The following is a 23,330-nucleotide window of genomic DNA, read 5'->3' on the forward strand; positions in this document are numbered from 1 at the left end:
ACTGGGTTCTCTTGTTACAGAGCGTAGGCTCTAGGGCGCATGGCTTCAGTGGTTATGGCACGTGGACTCAGCAGTTACAGCTCGCAGACTCCAGAGCGTGGGCTCAGTAGTTTTCCTGCAGCATATGCAATCTTCCTGGACCAAGGATTGAGCACGTGTCCCTTGCATTAGTGGTGGATTCTTAATAACCACTGAACCACCAGGGAAGTCCTATAAGTTGTTAATAATAGAACTCCCAAGGTAACTACGGACTTCCCTTGTAGCTCAGCTGGTAAAGAATCCACCTGCAATGTGGGAAACCTGGGTTTGATCCCTGGGTTGGGAAGATCCCCTGGAGAAGGGAAAGGCTACCTGCTCCCGTACTCTGGCCTGGAGAATTCCATGGACTGTATAGTCCATGGGGTCCCAAAGAGTTGGACACAACTGAGTGACTTTTACTTTCAAGGTAATCACTAAGAAAATAACTTCTAAGATATATAGAACAGGAAAGTAGAAGTCAATCAAAGTGGCACACTACAAAAAATCAACTCTCTCCCTGTTTTTTTTTTTTTTTAAAAGCAATGGAGGAATTGACGAGCAAAAATCATTTGACAAACAAAACAAATAGCTGTACAGCATAAGTCAACCCTTCCCTGTGGGTATTCACATTAAGTATAAGTGGATCAAACTCGCCTACTAAAAGACAATTTGATTTTTAAAAGAATCTAGACTTCCCTGGTTTTTCATGGTGAAAAATCTGCCTGTCCAGATCTGTGTTTCTGTGCACACCTTTTCATGTCCATACGCAGGCTGAAAGCACCTTTTTGTTGTTGTTTTTTTTTTTAATGCATTGCTTACTCTGTCTTAGTGTTATGCATGTTTTGTTGGTAAAGCAAAGCATGTTTGTTTAAACTTGCATTAATTTTTAAATCAACACTGATTCTGGACAGAGCTAACCTCTCAAGCTTCAACTTAATTTATATTGATTTTTTTTTGACTTCCTAATGTACAGCAACCTGTGTCTTTCTTATTATAGGCCAAAAAACAATGTATTCAATGTAATACTATAATATATATATTTTATATAATACTATGTAATACTATAATACAATGTAATACTATAATTTGCAATTTAATTACAATAAATTTTTGATTGCCCAAATTAATTCTTACCATTTATATAAAATTATATTTTAGGCAATTTAAAAATATTTAGAAATAGTTTTATTCTCTGATACAGGCACTGTTATACTCCCTTCAGGAAAGAAGCCTGACAGTCTGACATTTAAAAGCTATATGACTGAATAGAAACCCTATGAAGTTAATGGATTTAATTTTAAACCATTTTCAAGGATTATTTTTTTGGAAAGTTTTCTTTCTTAAGGGTCTGATTAATAACTGCTAATAAAAAAAATACCATTGAAAATGTATGAAAATACCATTGAAAATTCTATTGCTCTCCACACATTTGAAAAATCCAGATCCAGTTATATACAGAATTCCTACTTTATTGCTTAAAGTGCCTTGGATTACCAGGATAATCCTTTGGAGTACCTGGGACCAAGGATCTGTTGCTAGTAAAAATAATTATTAAATTATCTTTATAACATTTTACCTAATTGTTTATTATTTAGAATTCCTTCTATATGTGAGGTAAAATTTTATAAATAAAATATTTAAATAGTAAAAGAAAAGAATCTGCCTGCTAATGCAGGGGACACAGGTCCGGGAAGATCGCAAATGCCATGGGAGAATCCCACATGCCGAGGAGCAGCTAGGCCCACAAGCCACAACTGCTGAGCCTGTGAGCTGCAGCTACGAGGCCCACAGACCTAGAGCCTGTGCTCTGCAACAGCCATGAGAAGCCTGCGAATCGCAAAGGAGAGTAGCCCCCGCTCGCTGCAACTAGAGAAAGCCTGTGCGTAACAACGAAGACCCAGTGCAACAACAAAAAAAAAGGCAGCACGGTTTGTATATTTAAGAACAGTGTCTGCGTGCTCTCTGTTTTTGCCTGTGCTGGGTCTTTGTTGCGACACCTGGGCTCTGGGCTGAGGCACACAAGCTTCTCTTCTTGTTGCAGTGCACGGGTTCTAGAGTGTGTGGGCTCAGTGATTGTGGCCCGCAGGCTCCAGTTGTGGTGCCTGGGGAGACACTGTAGGCATCCGCTACCCTTTGGACATTAGAACACAAAGAAGTTGCAAGTAAAAGGATGGAAAATGATATTCCATGCTAAATGATACCCAAAAGAGAGCTGACGTGGCTATATTATTATCAAACAACATTAAAAAGCTTATTAGAGACCAAGAAGGAGGACACTATATATTGATGATATATTGATCATATTGATATGCTGACACTATATATATGCTTCAGTATAACAGGAGGATATAATGATTATAAACCTCTTAACACCTAACAGACTCCTAAAATATATAAAGCAAAAATGGACAGAATTGAAAAGAGAAACACACAGTCTCCGTGACAGTGGATCTCCGCTTTCAGTGATGGATACAACCAGACAGAGTCAGCAAGGAAAATGGAGGACCTGAGCAACCCTGAAACCGACGGCACTAGTACCTGTTCTTCCCAAGTGAACACGGAACATTCTCCAGGCCAGACCCTGTGTTAGATCACAAGTCTCAATAAATTTAGAAAGACTGAAATCATACAGAGGATCTGTTCCAGTGACAGTGGAATGAAACTAAAAATCGAGAAAAGAAGGAAAATTGGAAATACGTGGAAATTGTCCAGGTGGCCAATAAGCATATGAAAGATAAGCATACATTGTTTGCTGTATATTGAAACCACAGAGCTATACCAGCACCTCCTCCTTTGCTATGCTATGCTATGTCACGTCACTTCAGTCGTGTCCGACTCTGTACGACCCCATAGACGGCAGCCCACCAGGCTCCCCCGTCCCTGGGATTCTCCAAGCAAGAACACTGGAGAGGGTTGCCATTTCTTTCTCCAATGCATGAAAGTGAAAAGTGAAAGTGAAGTCGCTCAGTCGTGTCCAACTCTTAGCGACCCCATGGACTGCAGCCTACCAGGCTCCTCCGTCCATGGGATTTTCCAAGCAAGAGTACTGGAGTGGGGTGCCATTGCCTTCTCCGCCTCCTCCTTTAAATGGTTCCAATTAATTGGACTGACAAGATCAAGAGGTGGAGCAGTTGGAACTCCCATCGCACCGCCAGCGGGAATACAAATTCAAATAAGTACTTTGGAAATCTGGTGTAATCCACAAAGCTAAACATGAGTAGGCTCCACAACCCAGCCATTTCGTTCAAGGGACATACCTTACAGAAATGAGTGCTTACATAAGAATGAGTGTATACATAAACATTTCCATTATTTCTCTTCTTAATAGTTTCAGCTGGAAACAGCCAAATGTTCCTCAACACTAGAATAGATAAATGCACTGTAATATGTTCATTTGGTGGAATAGCGCGTATGCATGAAACAGTGCGTATATATGAAACTGCATGCACCAGTGTGGATGAATCCGGTAGATGTAAGTTGAAACAGCCAGTCACAAAGGAGTACGCAGTGGAATGGGTGATTTCAGTTATATGCCAGAAGAAACAAGCAGAGCTAATTTGTGATTATAGAAATTCTGATAGCGGTTTGTGGTAGACGATGCCCTTCACTAGTGCATAACGCCACCTTCTAAGGTTCTAAAAATATTTTGTAGCTTGATCTACATAGTGGGTACACAGGTGTATGTATGTGTAAATACTCATTGCACTCACTGTATGCTTAAGATTCGTGCATTGTATTACATAAAACTTAATTCTCAGTTAAAAAAATTTTTTTTTTGACCACGTGTGGCATGCAGAACTTCCTCGACCAGGGATTGAACCTGCGTTTACTGCAGACTCCGGAAGCTCGGAGTCTTAATCATTGGCCCACCAGGGAAATTCTAAAAAAAAAAGTTTTGAAGAAATGAAGTCAGAAACAAAAGCACATCCATTTGCCAACTTTTTGATGTTAGTCCAAGCTTTTTCCTTTGCCAGTGGTGGATCCATTGTTTTCTATTCAGCCTGGTCTAGTGTAAACCATACCCTCAATGTGTTACACAAAATGTTATGGTCTGTCCTTTTAAACTGAAGCAGTTTTTGCAACAGTCTGAATCAGGATCCTTCTGGATTTTTGGTTCCCTGGTTTTTTTTTTTTTTTTTTTCTTTTTTCTTTTTTGGCCACACTGCCTGGCATGTGGAACGTCCCTGACCAGGGATCGAACCTGTGCCCCCGTGGAGTCTTAACTACTAGGCCACCAAGGAAGTCCTTCCCCAGTTTTTTCTTGTTGTCTTACGTGTATCCAATATGACCAGAAGTTTGTTTAGCATCTTGCCTTTATTACATTTCTAAAAATTTTCAGCCAGTAACCTATTTCATTAAGTAGTTTATGAATTGGGTTTCCTGTGACCAAAAAGGAGCTTGAAAATTCTAATTTAGAGGCTCCTGCGTTTCCTTGTAGCCCTGAAGTTTGATGACTGGTGTTTCGTACATTTGTGCAGTTCTCCTAGCACAGGAGGTGAGTGCAGCTGCAGTGATTCCCATGTCACTGTTATCTCAGCATGGATTCTACCTGCCATCATGTCCTGACTTTTCTCTCCTTTTTGTCCATTCCAGCTACCCACTGCTGAAGCTGCCCTTGCCAGGAACAGGACCTGTGGAATTCACCACTCCTGTGAAAGATTACTCGCCCCCACCTCTGACCTCTGACCACAAGCCTGGAGAGCCCAATGAGCAGCCAGAGTGGGTAGGTGCTCAGCATGTCCTGAGGAGCGCCCTGGGCATTGGGTGCGGATTGGCCGTGGCAGGGGTTCTACGTGGAGTGAGGGTGGTCAGCTTCTGATGGGCGAATGCTTAACACTTGAACCACTTTATAAAGGCACTGAAAATATTTAGCTTACATTTAATAGTACATCCAGTCACACATTCCTGTTTTGAAAGGAAACACTAAATGGCATGGCAGGAAGGTGACTGTCCTGGAAAAGCTGGGTTGTGGTTGCCGTAGCTCCGGCTGGCTGGGTCTGGGTCCATACTGTGGGTACTTGGGCCAGGCAGTGCCCTGGCAAACGGACCTCTCCTCCTTGAGCCCAAGTGGTTGCGGGAACCACTGACTATCCCTGGAGAATGTTTTATCTTCCGAGTCCCATCACCATTTAATGTTAGCAGTGAGCGCTTAGCTTTTTCAAATCTGGTAGGTGCTGTTTTATCCTCACAGTGCAGTCAGGTAAAGCGTGCAGGTTCTGCTTGTTCGCCTGTTGGGCGAACTGAGCCGAGAATGGCAGTGTGCCTCAGTTTCAGTTCATTTGTCATGGGGTCAGCACTGGGTTAGAACTCCAGATCTCCTGACCTGAAGCCAGCTGCTACTTTTGAATCGTGCTGTCCTCAGCCAGCTGTCTCTGAGCTGAGCATGAATGCAAAACAGGAAGAAAACCTACAGGAATGCAAAACCTCCAGGTGAGGGTCTGGGCTGCGGGATGTAACCCGCGGGAACTCTGGACTCATTATTTGGAAACCTTACAGGAAATGATAAGCTCGTCCTGCTGGCTTGTACCTGCCAGCTGTGGATGACATGTTCTTCCCTCACGTGCTGGGCCCTGGTCCCATGGGTTGGTGCCGGGCTTGCTGAGTCTGTTGTTGAGGAGCAGAGCCCAGCTCAGGGCACACTGCTCCTCTTCTCCCACCCTCTCTGTGCCAGTGATTGCACATTCCTTCCTGTTGCCTTTCTGGGTAATGTAGCAGCCAGGTAACTTGATGTCAGCTTTGCTCTAATGTTGCTAAAGTAGAGATCTGGTTAGATAGGTGTGTGTTATGACTACACATGGTTTCAGGAGGAAGTAGAGAACACAGGCTCAGTGGTACTCAGCCACGAAGGTTAGGGTGAGCTGATGAGGCGGAAACCAGTTCATAGCTTCATGTCTCAGCTTGACACTTTGCTCATTGTGGGATCAAGCCTTTTGTCTCTTTTACTCTCTCTTAAAAAAGAAAAGTATTTATTTATGGCTCCACTGGGTCTTTATTGCAGCATGCGAGGTTCTCTCTAGTAGAGGTGCACGGGCTCAGTTGCCCAGCAGCATGTGGGGTCTTAGTTCCTCAACCAGGGATCGAAACTGCATCCCCTGCATTGGAAGTAGAATTCTTAACCACTGGACCAGGAGGAAAGTCCCTCCATTAACCTCTTGATGGGGTTTTACCACATAATGGAGTTGATGGTTCCTGGTCACAATGGGGTAGTCTGCGTTTGTGAGTGTTTTGTGACTAGTAGAGTTCAGTGGGCCTGATGGTACAGCTAGGGGTCTATCCAAGGTCAGGGGTTCACTTGTTTGTGAGCCCTTTCCACTTCTTGATGTCCTCTTTTGGCCTGGGATGATGATAGTGTGGGGGTACAAAATAGCTTGAGGGTTTCTCTTTCTCACTGGGGTCTGCAGCCCCTGAAAGGTTGAGAAAGAGATGCAGGCCCTGGCTCAGTCACCTGGTGTCAGGCCTCTCTGTGGTCAGTTACCTCACCAGAATTGACTGTTGTAACAGTAAAGGTCAGCAATGCAGAACTTGTAAGGATTGCTTTAAGTATAAGGAACAGAAAACTCAGCCCAAACCTGGGGAAGTGAGAAGGGCATTTTGGGGTCATAGAGCTCACCCACAGGCAGGACTTACTAACCGACAGCATGGGTTAGGCCTCAGAAGGAGTCCATCCCTCAACTGTACCCGCTCCGGGTCAGCTCACTGTCCTCTCCCTAATGGGGGCTACAGCAGATTCAGCCCTGTGGGTGCCCGCTTGGCTCTGCATGGGATTACCTACCTGCTCCCACCCAAGACCCTGTGAGCAGGGAGGTGCTTTGCTGGTTGGCTTCATCACCACACTGCGGGTGAGAGACTGTTTCCAAAGGAAGATTAGGAAGTGCAGGCCCTGGGCAGCACAGCGCAAGCGCCTGCTGCTCACAGCAGGAAGCTGTGAGGTCCTTCATTCCTCATCCATTCCTTTATTATTCAGCACGTTTATTCCTTGTCTTCAGTGTGCCTGGCAGAATGATCGTGGGGACATATGGAGCCTCACTGCCCTGGAGGAGACGCACGGTGATTGGGAAGAGCACATGGAGATGTGGGTTCTTTTGTCAACAGCACACAGGAGCCAGCCCCAGGAGCTCCCAGTGGTCAGTGCTGAAAAAAAAGATACATTTTGCAGCAAAATGCATACATAGCTGAGTCCGTGTGCTTGAATAACTAAGTGGAGGAGAATAGACAGATCTGAGCAAAAAATTCTGAATTTATGTGGCCGCTCTGCCTTCAGAGAGGTGGAATCTAATCCCCTTCCTTCATTGTGGGCTGCGCACAGTGACTTCCTTCCAGAGAGTGCCAAGTGGAGAGGGGAGGAGAGAGTGGCTTTCCAGCGGAAACCCTGACAGATAGCTCTCGACACAGTGTTCAGGGTCACCATCAGCAGTGGCAGATCAGGTTGATGGTATGTACCTTGATGTGTGACGAGAAGGGTGCTTTACCTGTATGTTCTTCCTCTGCAAACACCGTAATCCCAGTCTGATCACGAGAAGAACATCAGACAAATCTGTGAGGAGTGGTCTACACAGTCCTGACCAGCACTCCTCATGACTGTCAAGGTCATCAGAAAAAGAGAGTCCAAGAAACTGTCCCAGCCAAGAGAAGCCTCACAAGACAGGACAGCTGGATATAACATGGTATCTTGGATGAGATCTCAGGAGAGAGAAAGGACATGGGGACAAGCTGAGGAAATCTGGTTTCCTTACTTTGCCTTGGTGATAGTTTCTCAGACTTGCCTTGTTCTCGATGAGCTTGACAGTTTCGAGGAGTGTTCCTCAAGCGGGGATTTGTTTCTATCTCTCTAGACTAGTCTCAGCTTGTGGGGTTTTAGAAGGAAGACTGCAGAGGTCAGAGTCATTCTTTTCACATCTGTCAGCCTCCTAAAGTATTTTTTTTTTAATTTCTGTAAAGTTTAGTCTTTGTGCTCTGAAGTTCTTGGCACCATCAGGGGTTTTCTTGTGGTTTTTTGTTTTTAGTCTTTTTTACAGAAATATGAAACATCTCGTTGTTTTCTTTTTTGAGAACTGTATTTATTTCTGGTTGTGCTGGGTCTCCATCGCTGCGAGTGGGCTTCTCTAGTTGCCTCGAGTGGAGGCTGCCTTTTAGGCGCAGTGTGCGGGCTTCTCATTGTGGTGACTTCTCTTGTGGAGCACAGGCCCGAGAGTGCTCAGGTTTTGGTAGTCGTGCCTCTCGGGGTCAGTAGTTGAGGCGCACGGGCTTCGTTGCCTCGCAGCATCTGGAATCTTCCTGGACCAGGGTTTGAACCCATGTCTCCTGCATTGGCAGGTGAATTCCTAACTACTGGACCATCAGGGAGGTGCTTAGTTGTGGTTTTAAATTTGCATTTTTCAGATGAATATTGTTGAGGTCTTGTTGTATTTGCACATCTTCCTTTGTGAAGTGTTTCAGTATTTTGCTCATTTTGAGCTGAGTTGTGTGGATTTTTTTTAATATGCAAAGCTATTCAAAGAAGTATATTGATAATGGAAAAAGTGCAATAATCTAGATATCCTTATATAGAGAAATAACTAAATTATACTACACCCATAAACTTGAATGTACCCATTAAATAGATTTTTAAGCTCAACAAAGTAGATTAAGTAGGAAAAGCTGAAGATAAAACAGTATGTGTACTATACCAACCATTTAAAAAATACATGCATAGAAAAAGTATTAATTGCTTAATCATGTCCAACTCTGTGACCCCATGGACTGTAGCCTGCCAGACTCCTCTGTCCATTGAGTTCTCCAGGCAAGAATTCTGGAATGGGTTGCCATTTCCTACTGCAGGGGATCTTCCCAACCCAGGGATCAAAACCAGGTCTCCTGCATTGCAACCAGGGAAGCCCTGGTGCGTGGGAAAAAAACTAGTATCAAATCCATTAAAATGCAAACAACACTTACTTTTAGGTTGTGTATTACAATAGACTTGCATTGCTTTTACAAAAAGAAAAAAAAAAGATAAATTTTCAAAAAGATTAAACGCTAGCACTTTCTCTAACAAACTTTCCCTGTTTCTTGTTTAATGTATCTTAGAAAGGAGTTTGTACCAAGAGAATAGTTTATCATTCTTCTTAACATGTTAAACATGGACAGGTACAGGTTTTCAGGGATATGTAATTGTAACTGGCATTTTTGCCTCTTAAGTGATTTTCCCTCCCCTTAGGAAAAGTTTATATTTAGAATTGTTGCAGGATAACTGTGATGTCCCTATTCTTCCCATGTGAAGCTTATAAGCCTTTACTTTTTAAAAATGTATTTTTAATTGGAGGATAAATTGCTTTACAGTGTTGTGTGGGTTTCTGCCATAATGTTAGTCATTCAGTTGTGTCTGACTCTGTGCGACCCCATGGACTATAGCCTGCCAGGCTCCTCTGTCCATGGGATTCTCCAGGAAAGAATACTGGAGTGGGTTGCCATTCCTTTCTCCAGGGGATCTTCCCAACCCAGGGATCGAACCCTGGTCTCCTGCATTACAGGCAGATTCTTTACCATCCAAGCCACCTGGGAAGCCCATACATCAGCTTTCTGCCATACATCAGCATGAATCAGCCATAGGCAGGCATATGTCCCCTCCCTCATGAACTTCCCTCCCAGCCCCCACCCCATCCCACCCCTCTAGGTTGTTAGGGAGCACTGTTGAGCTCCCTGTATATATACAGGGACTTCCCACTAGCTGTCTGTTTTACATACGGTAATGTTTCAGTGCTCTCTCTCAATTCGCCCCACCTTCACCTTCCCCCGTTGTGTCCTTAAGTCTGTTCTCTGTGTCTGCATCTCTGTTGTTGTTCAGTTGCCGAGACATGTCTGACCCTTTGTGACCCCATGGACTGCAGCACGCCAGGCTTCCCTGACCCTTACCATCTCCCAGGGTTTCCCCAAGTTCATGTTTATTGAATCGGTGATGCCACCCAATCATCTCCCCCTCTGTCGTCCCCTTCTCCTTGTGCCCTCAGTCTTTCCCAGGATCAGGGTCTTTCCCACTGAGTCAGCTCTTTGCATCAGGTGGCCAAAGTATTGGAGCTTCAGCATCAGTCCTTCCAATGAAGGATCGATTTCCTTTAAGACTGACTGGTTTGATTTTCTTGCTGTCCAAGGGACGCTCAAGAGTCTTTAGTACCACAGTTCGAAGGCATCAGTTCTTCTGTGCTTTGCCTTCCTTATGGTCCAGCTCTCACATCCATACATGGCTACTGGAAAGACCGTAGCCTTGACTAGATGGACCTTTGTTGGCGAAGTGATGTCTTTCCTTTTAAACACACTGTCCAGGTTTGCCATAACTTTCCTGCCAAGAAGCTGTCATCTTCTAATTTCATGGCTGCAGTCACCATCCACAGTGATTTTAGAGCCCAAGAAGAGGAAATGTGTCCCTGCTTCCACCTTTTCCCCTTCTATTTGCCATGAAGTCATAGCACCAGATGCCATGACATTCGTTTTTTTAATATTGAGTTTTAAGCCAACTTTTTTCACTTTCCTTTTTCACCCTTATCAAAAGGCTCTTTATAGTTCCTGTTTGCTTTCTGCCATTAAAGTAGTATCATCTCCATACCTGAGTTGGTTGATATTTCTCCCAGCAATCTTGATTCCAGCTTGTAACTCATTCAGCCTGGCTTTTTGAATGATGTGCTCTGTGTACAGTTTAAATAAACAGGTTGACAATAAACAGCCCTGTCATATCCTTTCTCAGTCTTGAACCAGTAAGTTGTTCCATACAAGGTTCTGACTGTAGCTTCTTGACCTGCATAAGATTTCTCAGGAGACAGGTAAGATAGTCTGGTATTCTCATCTCTTTAAGAGTTTTCCACAGTTTGTTATGATCCACGCAGTCAAAGGCTTTAGGGTAGTCAGTGCTGCTGCTGCTAAGTCACTTCAGTCGTGTCCGACTCTGTGCGACCCCATAGACAGCAGCCCATCAGGCTCCCCGTCCCTGGGATTCTCCAGGCAAGAGTACTGAAATTGGGTTGCCATTTCCTTCTCCAATGCATGAAAGTGAAAAGTGAAAGTGAAGTCGCTCAGTCTCTCCTACTCCTAGTGACCCCATGGACTGCAGCCCACCAGGCTCCTCCATCCATGGAATTTTTCAGGCAAGAGTACTGGAGTGGGGTGCCATGTAGTTAGTGAAACAGAGGTAAATGTTTTTCTGGAATTCCCTTGCTTTCTCTATGATCCAGAGAATGTTGGCAATTTGATCTCTGGTTCCTCAGCCTTTCTAAACCCAGCTTACAAATCTGGAAGTTCTCATTTCACATAATGCTGAAGCCTACCTTGAAGGATTTTGAGCATAGCCTTGCTAGCACGGGAGATGAGGGTGTGACTAGTAAGATATATGACTCGTCTCCCGTGCATCTCTGTTGCTGCCCTACAGACAGGTTCACCTGTACCATTTTTCTAGATTCTGTATATATGCATTGCTATGTGATACTTGTTTTTCTCTTTCTGACTTCACCCTGAATAACAGGCCCTAGATTGACCCACCTCGCTGGAACTGACTCGGATCTGTTCCTTTGTGTGGCTGAGTGATACCCATTGCATATGTGTGCCCCAAGGTCTGTGTTCGCTCACCTGTCAGTGGGCATCTAGGTTGCTTCCAAGTCCTGGCTGTTGTAAACAGTGCTGCAGTGAGCATTGGGGTACACGTGTCGTTCTCAATTATGGTGTTTTCAGAGTGTATGGCCAGTAGTGGGATTTTGGGTCATATGGTAGTTTTATGCTTAGTTTTAAAGAAAAGCTCCACACTGTTCTCCACAGTGTCTGTGTCAGTTTACATTGCCATCAACAGTGCAAGAAGTTTCCCTTTTCTCCACATCCTCTCCAGCATTTATTGTTTGTAGATATTTTGATGATGGCCTATAGTTCCTTTGCTGTGCAGAAGCTTTTAAGTTTAGTTAGATCCCATTTATTTTTGTTTTTATTTCCATCATTCTAGGACATGGGTCATAGAAGATCTTGCTATGATTTATGTCAAAGAGTGTTCTGCCTAAGTTTTCCTCTTAAGGGTTTTATAGTTTCTGGTGTTACATTTAGGTCTGAAATCCGTTTTGAGTTTATCTTTGTGTGTGGCATTAGGAAGTGTTATAGTTTCATCCTCTTACGGGTGGCTCTCCAGTTTTCCCAACACCACTTACTGAAGAGACTGTCTTTTCTCCTTTGTATATTCTTGCCTCCTTTGTCAAAGATAAGGTGCCCGTAGGTGTGTGGGTGATGGATTTCTTTTACTGAATTATAATTCTTTCTGTGTGCTGGAGGTGTCTCTCTGTGTAGCCCTCTTCTCCCCTTTTACTGACGTGTTCCCGCACTGGGATGGAGGCTGCACCCTGCGGTTGGGCCTCGTGCGTGTCTGTCCTCCAGAAAGGACTCTAATCAACTCTGCCGGCATCTTGTGCCCTGGGTTAGGCCTGGCGTGTGTTGGAGTCACTGATCACCCCCATGTGGGGGTGCGGGGAGGTCAGTTCCCACTGGGAGGAGGGGTGTTTTTACCAGGGCAAAGCAGAAAGGTGAAGACTTCCCGTTTCTCAGCTGTGTGACCTTGGGCAGCTTATGTAACGACTCTGTACCTTAGTTTCCACATTCGTAAAATGGGGATAATAGTTACACCTGCATTACAGTTGTCACAGGATGAAGTGAAAGGATGCAAATTCAGGTCGGCGTCTGGCCCATCGCTGGCATCTGTAAATGAGTCTGGCTGTCACCACTGTCCTTGCTTACATCTGGCCAGGGCGGAGGGCCGGGCGGAGGTTCCTGTGCTCAGAGGTTCTAAGTGCACTGGGCGTGTTCTCCGTGTCTGTCACCAAGAGACCAAAGTCTGAAGTGAGGCTTTCTTCTTGGAGCTTGATAGGTGATCAGGTAGTTGGGACCAAGTTAAATCCTGGGCTCTGGAGTTTAAATGAATCCCCTCAGCAGTGGGAAGCTGAGCCCTTAGAGGCAGCGACTTGGTGTGAGAGTGGTGGTAAGATGGTCAGTCTTAGAGAAACCTGGAGATGGGGATGATGGTGCCTAGGAGGAGGGTGAGGGGGCCAGAGAGGGGAAGGGGGCTTCATTTTATAGGGATCGCAAGGCTACCTGTAAGAGCTTTAGGACATAATGATACACTAGATGGAACTGGCGTGCATCAGGCTACATGCCTTACTGGCTGGTTGCTTGTGTTGTGTTGTTTGGTCCGCACAGTGATCTGCCGAGCTCTGAGGGTCTGTCCCCGTTTCCCTCAAGTCTGGGACTGAGGCTTGGAAAGCGTAGAGACCCTTGTCCAAGGCACGCAGCTGGGGGTGGAGCTAGAATGTGAAGCCCAGCATGGCCCCTGCGCCTCCCCCCACAGCCATTCCCCGCCTGTCCAGGGCTGGGGAACAAGGAGCAGGAGCCCTGTCCTCAAGGAGCTGAGCGCTGGGAGTGCTGTCAGGGGCCCCTGGGTATGTCAGCACACAGGCAAAGGGCCTGGAGCTCTAGGATGTTTTCTCTGAAAGTGAAGGATGGATTGTGTGTGTGTGTGTGTGTTTAAACAAGCTTTTTTTTTTTTTTTTAATTTATTTTTGGCTGTGCTGTATCTTTGTTGCTGCGCTGGCTTTTCTCCAGTTGCCGTGCGCAGGCCTCTCATTGCAGTCGCCTCTCTTGGTGCGGAGCTAGGGTGTGCGGGTTTCAGCACCCTAGGGCTCCCGGGCTATAGAGCACAGGCTAAACAGACATGGTTCACGGGCTTAACTGCTCCACAACACGTGGGATCTTCTCAGACCAGGGATCAAACCTGTGTCCATTGATGGGCGAATTCTTTACCACTGGACCACCAGGGAGGCCCCGGGATTGTGTTTAAAGCAACAACAAGCCTGAGATGTCCTGCTCTGGCCTGGCCCTGCTAGACTGGATCACCATGGGAACCTGGGCCTCACGCCAGGCCCTGCCTGCCGGTCCGCCTGGGTGCCTGGGCTTCCAGGCCAGCCCTGCAGTGTGGGCGGTGGCGACCTAAGCCTGAATGCGAGGTTTCCGAGGAGCCCAGGTCAGGGCTCTCATGCTGAGACAGTGGCAGCTGAGACCCCGCGGGCCCTAGGACCTCAGCTCCCCTCCGGCACTGCTGTGCTGGGCCTTTGCTTCTGCTCCCTGTTCTCCATGGGATCCACATGGTTCAGAACCACCCCGGCATGTAGGACTCACAGATTGGGAATTGGGCAGCCCTGGGCTTGACTCCTGCCTGTGCTGCTGTGTGGCCTTGGGCATACTCTTGCTATCTCTCTGAGATAACAAGATTTTCTTATCTGGGTCCTCTAGCTCAGGGTCCCTTACTATGAAGGCTGCGGTTGTCTCAGAGCCTGCATCCACATCAGACAGTGAGGGAAGCACGCCCCCTGCAGGCTGTGGGCTGGGGCCTCTGGTCCCTCACTGGATATTGGCTGGGAAGTCCCCTCAGTTCCGTGCCTTGTGGACCTTTTTGGAGCGTCTCACAATTCGGCTGACATCACCAGAGTGGTGGCTGTAAGGACGGGGCCAAGGAAGAGTCAGTATGTTTTTTCCTTCCATTTAAAACAAATTGTGGCAGCAAAAGCACCAAGTCCTACCCCCTGGCCCACCAGGGAATTCCCTCTGTTAACTATTTAAGCGTACCGTTCAGTGGTATTAAGTGCATTCACATTGTACAACCATTACCACCATCCTTCTCTATAATGCTTCATCTCATAAAACAGAAACCCTGCACCAGTTAATAATGCTGTACTCACCCTTCTCCAACCCCTGATAACCATCTTTCTGCTTTCTGACACTCTGAATTTGACTCCTTTAGGCACCTCATATCAGTGGAATCAGGTGGTGTTTGCCTTTTTGTGCTTGGTTTATTTCACTTAGCATAATGGCCTTAAGAGTAATAGTCTTTTGTAGCCCAATCTCAGAAATAAAGAGCTCATCATTTTGCTATATTCTGTTTTTCAGAAGCAAGTCACCAGGTCCAGCCCACTCTCCAGCGGAATTACGCTTGAGCATGAGCATGAGGAAGTGGGGCTTACTGGGGGCCACGTTAGAAGCCCCCATCTGTGAGGGCCCCTCCCTCTGTTCCCAGAGGCACCTGGACTCCACTGGCCCTTAGGCGCTCTCCATCACCCATTTAGGATACCTTGTGTCGTCTGTTTCCGTGTCGTAGGCTTCCATGTCTGTGTCTTACTCGAGTTTCAGGCGGGGATTATGGTAAGGCCCAGCAGTAAGTGGTAGGTCCTGCCCACCTCTTCTGCTCCCACATTCGTGCCTGCCAGCTACCAGCATCCGCATCTCATTTGTCAAAGATATCTGGCACGGAAGGCCTGAGGTGCTGGAGAATTCACATCCCCTAGGAGCTGCCCTTATCCTGTAACTGTAGGAGGAGTTGGTGTGTAACCTCAGCCATCATCCTTTATGTGGGGTAACTCAGCTAAACCATCATCCACAAGGGTCACTTGCTCAGCAGCCCACCCTTGGTGGTGGCCTTCCTTGCCCTGCCCTGTCCCTGCTCCCCTGCCCGTGTTCACACCACCTCCTGAGGACACCATGTGTCCAGGGTGTGCTGCTGGGGGAACCCCAACCGAGACAGTGAGTGGGACAGTGCATGAATGACGAGAGTTAGGCTCCTGCCTGTTAGATAAACCACTGTAAGAGAGTTGGGATGCCTGGAAGAGGGGAGTTGAGGGCACATACACTGGACGATGAGTTTGATACAGACATGCTAAACTGACCCAAGATCCTGAAAGAGCTGGGCGGATGTGGGATAGCCGCTTGGAGAGTTCAGCTGGAAGTCGGGAAGGCGAGTGAGGGCCGGCCTGCAGACGGAGGGCCAGGCGAAGCGCACGGCTGTGCGTGGGCTCTCCTCTCTGTGGTTTTGCCTGGTGAGCCTCACCTGCTGAGGAGTGGGAGCAGGTGAGCAGGGGGGTTTACCTGAGCAGATGGAAGGTCAAAGGAGAGAGAGGCGTGCGGGGCTGAGGGGGTTCAGATTCTGTGCAATCTGAAAGCCGTGGATCCTCTCCCCTAACAATGACGAGGTTATGATAGTAGAGACACTTCTGAGAAGAAATGTGAGTTGGTCAGGGTGCTTACAGAACTCCTGGGGCCATCCCAAGAGCCCTGATGGAGAGCTCTGGTTCTGAAGTACATTCTTTGTTGCTCTGCTGAAATGGAGGCCTGGTGGGGTCTGGGTTTGGACTGGAGGGCCAGGGAGCAGTCCTGCTTGGAAACTGAAGCTTCAGTTGGGCCCCGGGTTGAGGGGTGGAGGAGGTGGTCTCTGCGGTCACAGCCTCGTGCCCACTGGGAACAGTCTGGCGGCTCTACCGGGCCAGCTGTCCCTGGGTGCCATGTCATGTCCTTCGCGGAGATGCTGGAGGGTGCTCACCCCAGTGTCGCTCTCCCTTTGGAGCTGCGAGCTGGGTCGAGTCGAGGAGCTCAGGTGGCGTCCGTTCTGTGCAGGTCCCTCTGCACCTCCTGACATCGTCTGCCAGGTCTGGTCTGTGCAGAAGGCTAAGCTGGTGAGGCTTCTATCCCCAGCGCCTGTCAGAAATGCACATTTCACCAAGGCTCAGGTGGTGCCTGGGGTGCTTTGTATGATCAGTATCTTGGCCCGTGCTTATGCTGGAGCACCGCGTTGTTGCTGGTGGATGGCATGCTCTCCTCACACCCGCCCTTCAGAGTTCCTGACGGCCGCACAGATGTCGGGACGTCCCCCCATCCCCAACCAGGCCCAGCTCCCTCCAGCCGGCACCTCACAGCACCCCAGGGCTGCAGGCTGGCCTTCCCTGTCTCCGGGTAGATGATGGTCTAACTTTAGTGTTCCCTGGAGCGCTGCTTTGTAAGGTCGCCCTTCCCTCTGAGACAGTCAGGGCTTTTCTTCGTCACCTGGTTAAAACCCAGACAGTTCAGTCAGGCGTCATCCCGGCCCCCTCATTGCCCTGTGATTTCCATTACTCCCATCAGGACACCCCTGTGCTGTCTGAGCTGCCCCTGCCCCCTCCTGCCCCCCGCCTCCTGACCACCCCTCCCGCCCCCCCACTACCCCCTCCTCACCGCCTCACCCCTCCCACCCGCCCACTACCCCTCCCACCCGCCCACTACCCCTCCCACCTCACAGCCCCCACGCAGCTCCTCCCGGCCATAACCCTGCCGCGGCCAGTCCAGTCTTGTTTTAGGGCTGCTTCTCGACATGTCCACCGCTGGGAGTCGTTCCTTGCCTGTTATGTGTGTGTCACTTTGTCACTTAAGTGCCTTTAAGGATATACGGCAGGTTCTGGTGAGGGGAGTGTGGTGTTTCAGTGAGATCTGGGTAGGAATCCTCACATCCTGCTCAAGTCCGGAGACCTGGAGTCACTTTGCGTCTCATAGGAGAGTCGTGCTGGCCAGTGAGAGGACACGCCACACCTGTGCTCGCTTACATGTCCATGGACACTTAGTCTCTGCTTGCACTGTGTGTGTGCACACGCATCCTAGTGATGCTGCAGTGTGAACGTCATTATCCCCATGTCACGCTGAAGAAACTGAAATCCAGAGACGTCAAAGTTATTTCCAAGGCCACACACTTCGGAGAGCAGAGATTTAAGACTGGGTCTGCTGAGCTCAAAATCCACTGACCTGCAAGTGGCAAGACCAGGGTCAGCACGGTGGGTTCTGCCCTTGGGGAGCTTGTGGCCTCTTGGCAGGTCCTCAGGCGTTTGGCGTCAAGGGCTGGGTGATACAGGTCTTGTGCAGGCTTTGAGGGTCACTCTGCCTGTTGTGAACTCTCACCTCTCATTGTTGTGTGAAAGCAGAACAGTGTGGAATGTGGTGGCTGTGGCTCTGTTCCAGGAAAACTTTCTTTAGTAAAACAGGTGCCAGACTCAGTTAATGGCCTGTGGTCACTGTTCTGTTGAGAAATAGGTAGGAAAGTGGTTTATTCAGTGGTGAGAAGGCCCTTGTGAACGTCTTCATTATTTAAAAAAAAATTTTTCTTGGTCACCCCACGCAGCATGTGGGATCTTAGTTCCCCGACCAGGGGTGGAATCCACACCCCTTGCGGTGGAAGGACAGAGTCTTTTTTTTTTAAATACTTATTTTGCTGTACCAGGTCTGAATGGTGGCACGCGGGATCTTCCATCTTTGCGGGTATGCAGGATCTTTACTTGTGGCATGTGGGATCCATTTCCTGACCAGGGATCCAGCCCGAGTCCCCGGCTGTGGAAGCTCAGAGTCTTAACCACTGGGCTGCCATGGGAGTCCCTGGGCATCTTCGTGTCTGAAGGGCTGTACGGTTTTGCCCATACTGGGTGCTCAGCCAGTCCTCGCCCAGGACCGGCCGTGCTTCTCCCTCTTGTGCTGAGCTATCTCGCTGGTGGTGGTTCAGTCACTCAGTCGTGTCCGACTCTTTGCAACCCCATGGACTGTAGCCCGCCTGGCTCCTCTGTCCATGGGACTTTCCCAGCATGAGTACTGACCTTTCTACCATCCCCCATCTCTTCCGCAGTACGTGGGGGCCCCGGTGGCTTATATCCAGCAGATATTTGTGAAATCTTCCGTGTCTCCCTGGCACAAGAACCTCCTAGCAGTAGATGTGTTCCGCTCACCTCTGTCGAGGGCATTCCAGCTGGTGGAGGAGATTCGGAACCACGTGCTGAAAGACAGGTATCCATGCCAGGCCCCAGCCTCCCCGACCCAGCTCCACACCTAAGGTGGGGCACAGCCCTCAGCATAAATCTACCGAGCTGGCTAGCTCTGCGAGACTAAGAGGGTGGGTGAGCTCGCTTCGCCTTTCTCAGGGGCGAAAGTCCACACAGCTGCTGGGTCCACTGCAGCTGTGTTCCCCTCAGACCTGTGCCGAGAGCCCTGAGCGTCGTCCCCAGGCCTCACACAGACAGATCCACTGGGCTGACCCTGGGACAGGCTCTCCGAGACCCGGTTGACTGGTGGCCCTGAGGGCTCACTGCCCAGAGCTTGTGAGATGCGAGTGTGATGGTGGCCAAGCTGACGAGAAGCCAGCTGTGCCCAGAGGTCCCCTCCTGGAGTCCCAGCCCACCAGTGCTTCTCTGGGGCGTGCTGCCCTGCAGGCTGCCTCAGTGCTAGTTGAGGTTAGCTGAGGGCTTGGGCCACACACAGCCCCTGGTTTTCATCCTGCCTCCTCTGCCTGCCGAACTGCAGGGGTTCTAGTGAGGGAGCTGTGCTCACTCCCAAGCACGCCTCTCCTCGGAGGGGCTGGGCTTTGGGGCTCCACGTGCACTTGGAAGGTCAGGCTGCCTCCCCGTGTGGTGGCTGAGCCCCTGGAAGAACTTCCCCGGCTGCCCTTGTCCTCGGCCCTTTGAGACACCAGGCACCTGGGAGCTTCACGCGCGGGGCTGTGTGGGGCCGGCAGACTCGGCAGCGCCTTGTCCTGTCCCCCACACAGCTCCGGGACCAGGAGCCTGGAGGACGTGTGCCTGCAGGTGACTGACCTGCTGCCAGGCCTCAGGAAGCTCCGCAACCTCCTGCCCGAGCATGGATGCCTGCTGCTCTCCCCCGGGAACTTCTGGCAGAATGACAGGGAGCGCTTCCACGCAGATCCCGACATCATCAGGACCATCCACCAGCACGAGCCCAAAACCCTGCAGACCTCGGCCACACTCAAAGGTGCCCGGGCAGTCCCTTGAGAGCCATCGGGGGCCTGTCAGTCACCACATCCTCTTTGGAGGCTGCTCTGGCAGATCTGGGGTTGCCCTGAGTTTCTCAGGGTTGGGTAGAAAGGGGTCCTTGGTATCTCTACGTAGCTGCCGGTCCTTTGTCAGCACCTGTTGCCCTCTGTCTGCAGACCTGCTGTTTGGCGTCCCTGGGAAGTACAGCGGGGTGAGCCTGTACACCAGGAAGCGGCTGGTCTCATACACCATCACCCTGGTCTTCCAGCACTACCACGCCAAGTAAGGCTGGCCTGCGGCACAGCAGGCAGCTTTTCCATTTGGAGTGTCCACAGTGCCCCCGGGAGCTTGGAGTTCTCAGGCCTTCTGCTGAAATGTTCATGTCCCTCAGGGTGCTGTCTGCTCACGCTTGAGGGGGGCCACCTGACAGCTGACTAAGAACAATGGGGAAGGCAGGCCTGGCAAGCTCAGGGTCCTGGTGCCCCCATGGTCTCTCTGGAGCCTCGGGTGGGGGTCCCCAGCTGGTGACTGCCAAGCCCCATGTGACTTGGGAGAGCGCAGCAGACAGTTCTCCAAGGGGCGAGGGCACGGAGGGGGCCCCCGATGGGCTGTTCTGGGCCTGTGGCAGTCAGAGCGCAGTGATAGGTTGGGAGTGGGGTCCTCAGGGGCATTCTGAGACAGCTGGGCCAACCCCCTCAAGACTGGAGGGAAGGTTAGACACCGCGAGGAGGGAATCCCCAGCTGACCTTCCTTCAGGGATTGCCTTTGTCCCCCGGACAGAGAGGGACAGGCCATCTCCCACCCCCCACCCAGGTTCCTGGGCAGCCTGCGGGCCCGCCTGATGCTCCTGCACCCCAGCCCCAACTGCAGCCTCAGAGCAGAGAGCCTGGTCCATGTGCACTTCAAGGAGGAGATTGGCATCGCTGAGCTCATCCCCCTGGTGACCACCTACATCATCCTGTTCGCCTACATCTACTTCTCCACACGTAGGTCCACAGCACAGAGGCCAGGGCTTTCTCCCAGCTAATTGGGGCGTTTCCAGATCACTCCTTCCCTGCCTCTTCAGGGGCCCAGGCAGAGATGTAGAATGTGCCAGCTGGTCACCGAAGCTGGGGCTTCATCCCCCAGCGGGGCCTGAGGGGCTTGGGTAGGTCCAGGGTTCCTCCCACTACTCACAGAGTCCCTTCCTGGGAAGGTTTTCAAGGACACTGTGCCCCGAGACTGGGAAGGGTACACATTCTCTGCGTAAACCAGGGCCTTCTCTTCCTCGAATGTCAGGCACACCCCCTCCCAGCTCTCAGGATACAGGGCCCAGTGAGCCAGGCTCTGGGGAGAGGCTGCCCTGATGTGTTCTTTGCCCTCCAGGCAAGATCGACATGGTCAAGTCCAAGTGGGGCCTGGCTCTGGCTGCCGTCGTCACAGTGCTCAGCTCGCTGCTCATGTCTGTGGGGCTCTGCACACTCTTCGGCCTGACACCCACGCTCAATGGCGGGTAGGTCCCAGCAGGCTCCCCTGGGGGGCAGGGTGGGCCCGCAGGCCGGAGCATCATGCACCTCTGGGTGCTTGGCCTGCCCTGCCCTCGACACTTGCTGTTACCCTATATTTTCACATGGTAATTTTGACACTTAAGAGGTATGTGTTTTTTCTTTTTTGAGTTACCTGGCTTACGATCATACATATTTATATACAAACCATATGTATATTTACATATAATACATCCATAGGTGTGTGTGTGTGTGTGTATATTCATGTGTATGTTTGTGTGTATATATGGGGTAAGTATTTATATGTGTGTATGTATGTGTTTACGCATATGTGTGGGAATGTATTGTGTGCGTCTGTGTGTCTGAGGGTGTATAGATGTGTGAATTGTTGTTGTTCGTTGCTGAGTTGTGTCTGACTCTGCAACCCCATGGACTGCAGCACGCCGGGTTTCCCTGTCCTTCACTGTCTCCCAGAGTTTGCTCAAACTCGTGTCCACTGAGTCGGTGATGCCATCCAACCATGTATTTATATATTTTAAATACATGTGCACGTTGCTTCTCAACAGCTTAAGCCGTAGATGAGTGTGTCATAGAGACCTTACGTTTCGTCCTTTCTTAATATTAAAACATTTAAATTGCTTGGTAGGTCCCTTTGGAATAAGCATTTTAAAAGATACAGGCCATAAGCACACTCTGATTTGTCACCTTCCCACCGTTTGCTTCCCTTCCATTTCTCTCAGAAACATGGTCCTGCCCTGGACCCCGCCAGCCTGTTAGTGATCACGGCCGACTGGCCTGTGCCCTGCCTTGGCTTGTCAGGCTGCTCCCAGGAACAGCGATCTTGTGTTTCCTCTTCCTTCCCTTGCTTGTAGAACATTTGCTTCCTTTCCTAGACCTGATGATGCTAATCACCCCTCAACGACAGCTGTCTGCTCTGCCTCCTCAGAGCCCCCCCCCGCACCGCCCCCTAGCGGAGATCCCAGCGCTGTGCTCGGCTGGTGTTCCCTAGTCAGGGAGCGGGAGCCTGTGGTCTGAGAGAGCTGGGGGAGTTTTCTCTAGAAACGATTGCCCTTCTCTACACGCAGCTTCTCTTCAGAGGCGAGTAGGGCTTCAGGCTGGCCTCATCCCCTTCCATTTAGTCCTGATGGCCTGGCCTGGCGTGCTGTGGTAGGGGCTCCTCTGGCTGATGGTGTGGTGTGGGAAGGGCCGGGGAGCTGTGCTCTGGCAGCTGGGCAGTGGGGGCCTCTTCCCACGGTGCTGGACAGATGGAGAGCAGGATGGTGGCTGGCTCCTCGGCACGACTTGGAAGCCAGCCTGAAAGCTGCGAGCCATGTAGACAAAGGCCTCCTGGAGGGTGGGGTTCCAGTCCTGTGATGTGGGAGTTGCTTGGCAGCCCCCACTGTGGGCCAGACCCCGCAGGGCCCCAGGAGCCAGGCCTGCTGAGGAGCAGCCGTGTGTTGGGGGCCCCCTCAGCACCCTCCTCCCCCCACCCCGCTCTGTCCCCAGGGAGATCTTCCCCTACCTGGTGGTAGTCATCGGGCTGGAGAACGTGCTGGTGCTCACCAAGTCCGTCGTCTCCACCCCGGTGGACCTCGAGGTGAAGCTGCGCATTGCCCAAGGTAACAGGAGGGGAGTAGGGGGCATGGCGGCGGGGGTTGTGCTGCACCTCCTCCTGCCGAGGGAACGGGGAGCCCAGGAGCCTCCCTCGCCCTGGCCTCTACTAACACGCCCACTTGTTAGCGTGAGCCCTGTGCAGCCATGGAGCCCAGGGCCCTGTTTTGTCCAGGTCCACATGTCAGTAAGACCACAAACCGCCTCTGCTGCGGGCTCACGTGTTTGGCCCTTTGTCCGGCTGGCAGCTGGTCTTTTCTCTTCCTGCCCAACTCTATCACGTGAGGCCCAGACCCCTGGAGCGGGTCAGCTCAGAGACGCTGCCTCCACAGCTGCCAGGAAAGACCCGCGTGGCCTTAGTGGCAGGAGCTGGGGAGCTGGGTTCTGGGGAAAGTGGGGAAAGAGCCTGGGCCCGGAGGTCTGAACTGTCACATCTCCTCTTCCTCTTCCACCTCAGCCCGTATCTGTGGGAACAGGGCCGGGGCAGGCTGTTCCTTCACTCAGCAAAGCTTTGTGAGCCTGCGTGAGAGGCCAGGCCCTGCACTAGACATGGGGTTCCGAGGAGACCGGGGGAAACGGCCGCTGCCCACTAGGCGCTCAGAGCTTTAAATGTGCGACTGTGTGG

The 23,330-nt window shown here is 50.2% G+C and overlaps 1 protein-coding gene across 4 annotated transcripts in view; it reads left to right on the forward strand.

Annotated features, from left to right (window-relative positions):
* Positions 1 to 23,330, forward strand: part of SCAP (SREBF chaperone) — a 50,028-nt gene that overhangs the window by 18,198 nt on the left and 8,500 nt on the right. For 2 of the 4 annotated variants that reach the window (XM_086368312.1, XM_086368313.1), the window contains exons 1-8: positions 4,457 to 4,513; positions 4,612 to 4,741; positions 18,473 to 18,630; positions 19,388 to 19,608; positions 19,787 to 19,892; positions 20,424 to 20,596; positions 20,976 to 21,102; positions 22,601 to 22,713. In XM_086368312.1, the coding sequence (XP_086224438.1) occupies positions 20,452 to 20,596; positions 20,976 to 21,102; positions 22,601 to 22,713 (385 nt within the window). In that variant the 5' untranslated portion in view covers positions 4,457 to 4,513; positions 4,612 to 4,741; positions 18,473 to 18,630; ... (1 more) ...; positions 19,787 to 19,892; positions 20,424 to 20,451. Of the gene's footprint in view, positions 1 to 4,456; positions 4,514 to 4,611; positions 4,742 to 18,472; positions 18,631 to 19,387; positions 19,609 to 19,786; positions 19,893 to 20,423; positions 20,597 to 20,975; positions 21,103 to 22,600; positions 22,714 to 23,330 lie in introns of those variants that run through there. The other 2 variants (XM_086368310.1, XM_086368311.1) reach the window with 1 other exon arrangement.

Source organism: Bos grunniens, chromosome 22 (genome assembly GCF_055505025.1).
Source record: "Bos grunniens cultivar Pamir isolate PY7600 chromosome 22, Bosgru_T2T1.0, whole genome shotgun sequence".
NCBI lineage: Eukaryota > Metazoa > Chordata > Mammalia > Artiodactyla > Bovidae > Bos > Bos grunniens.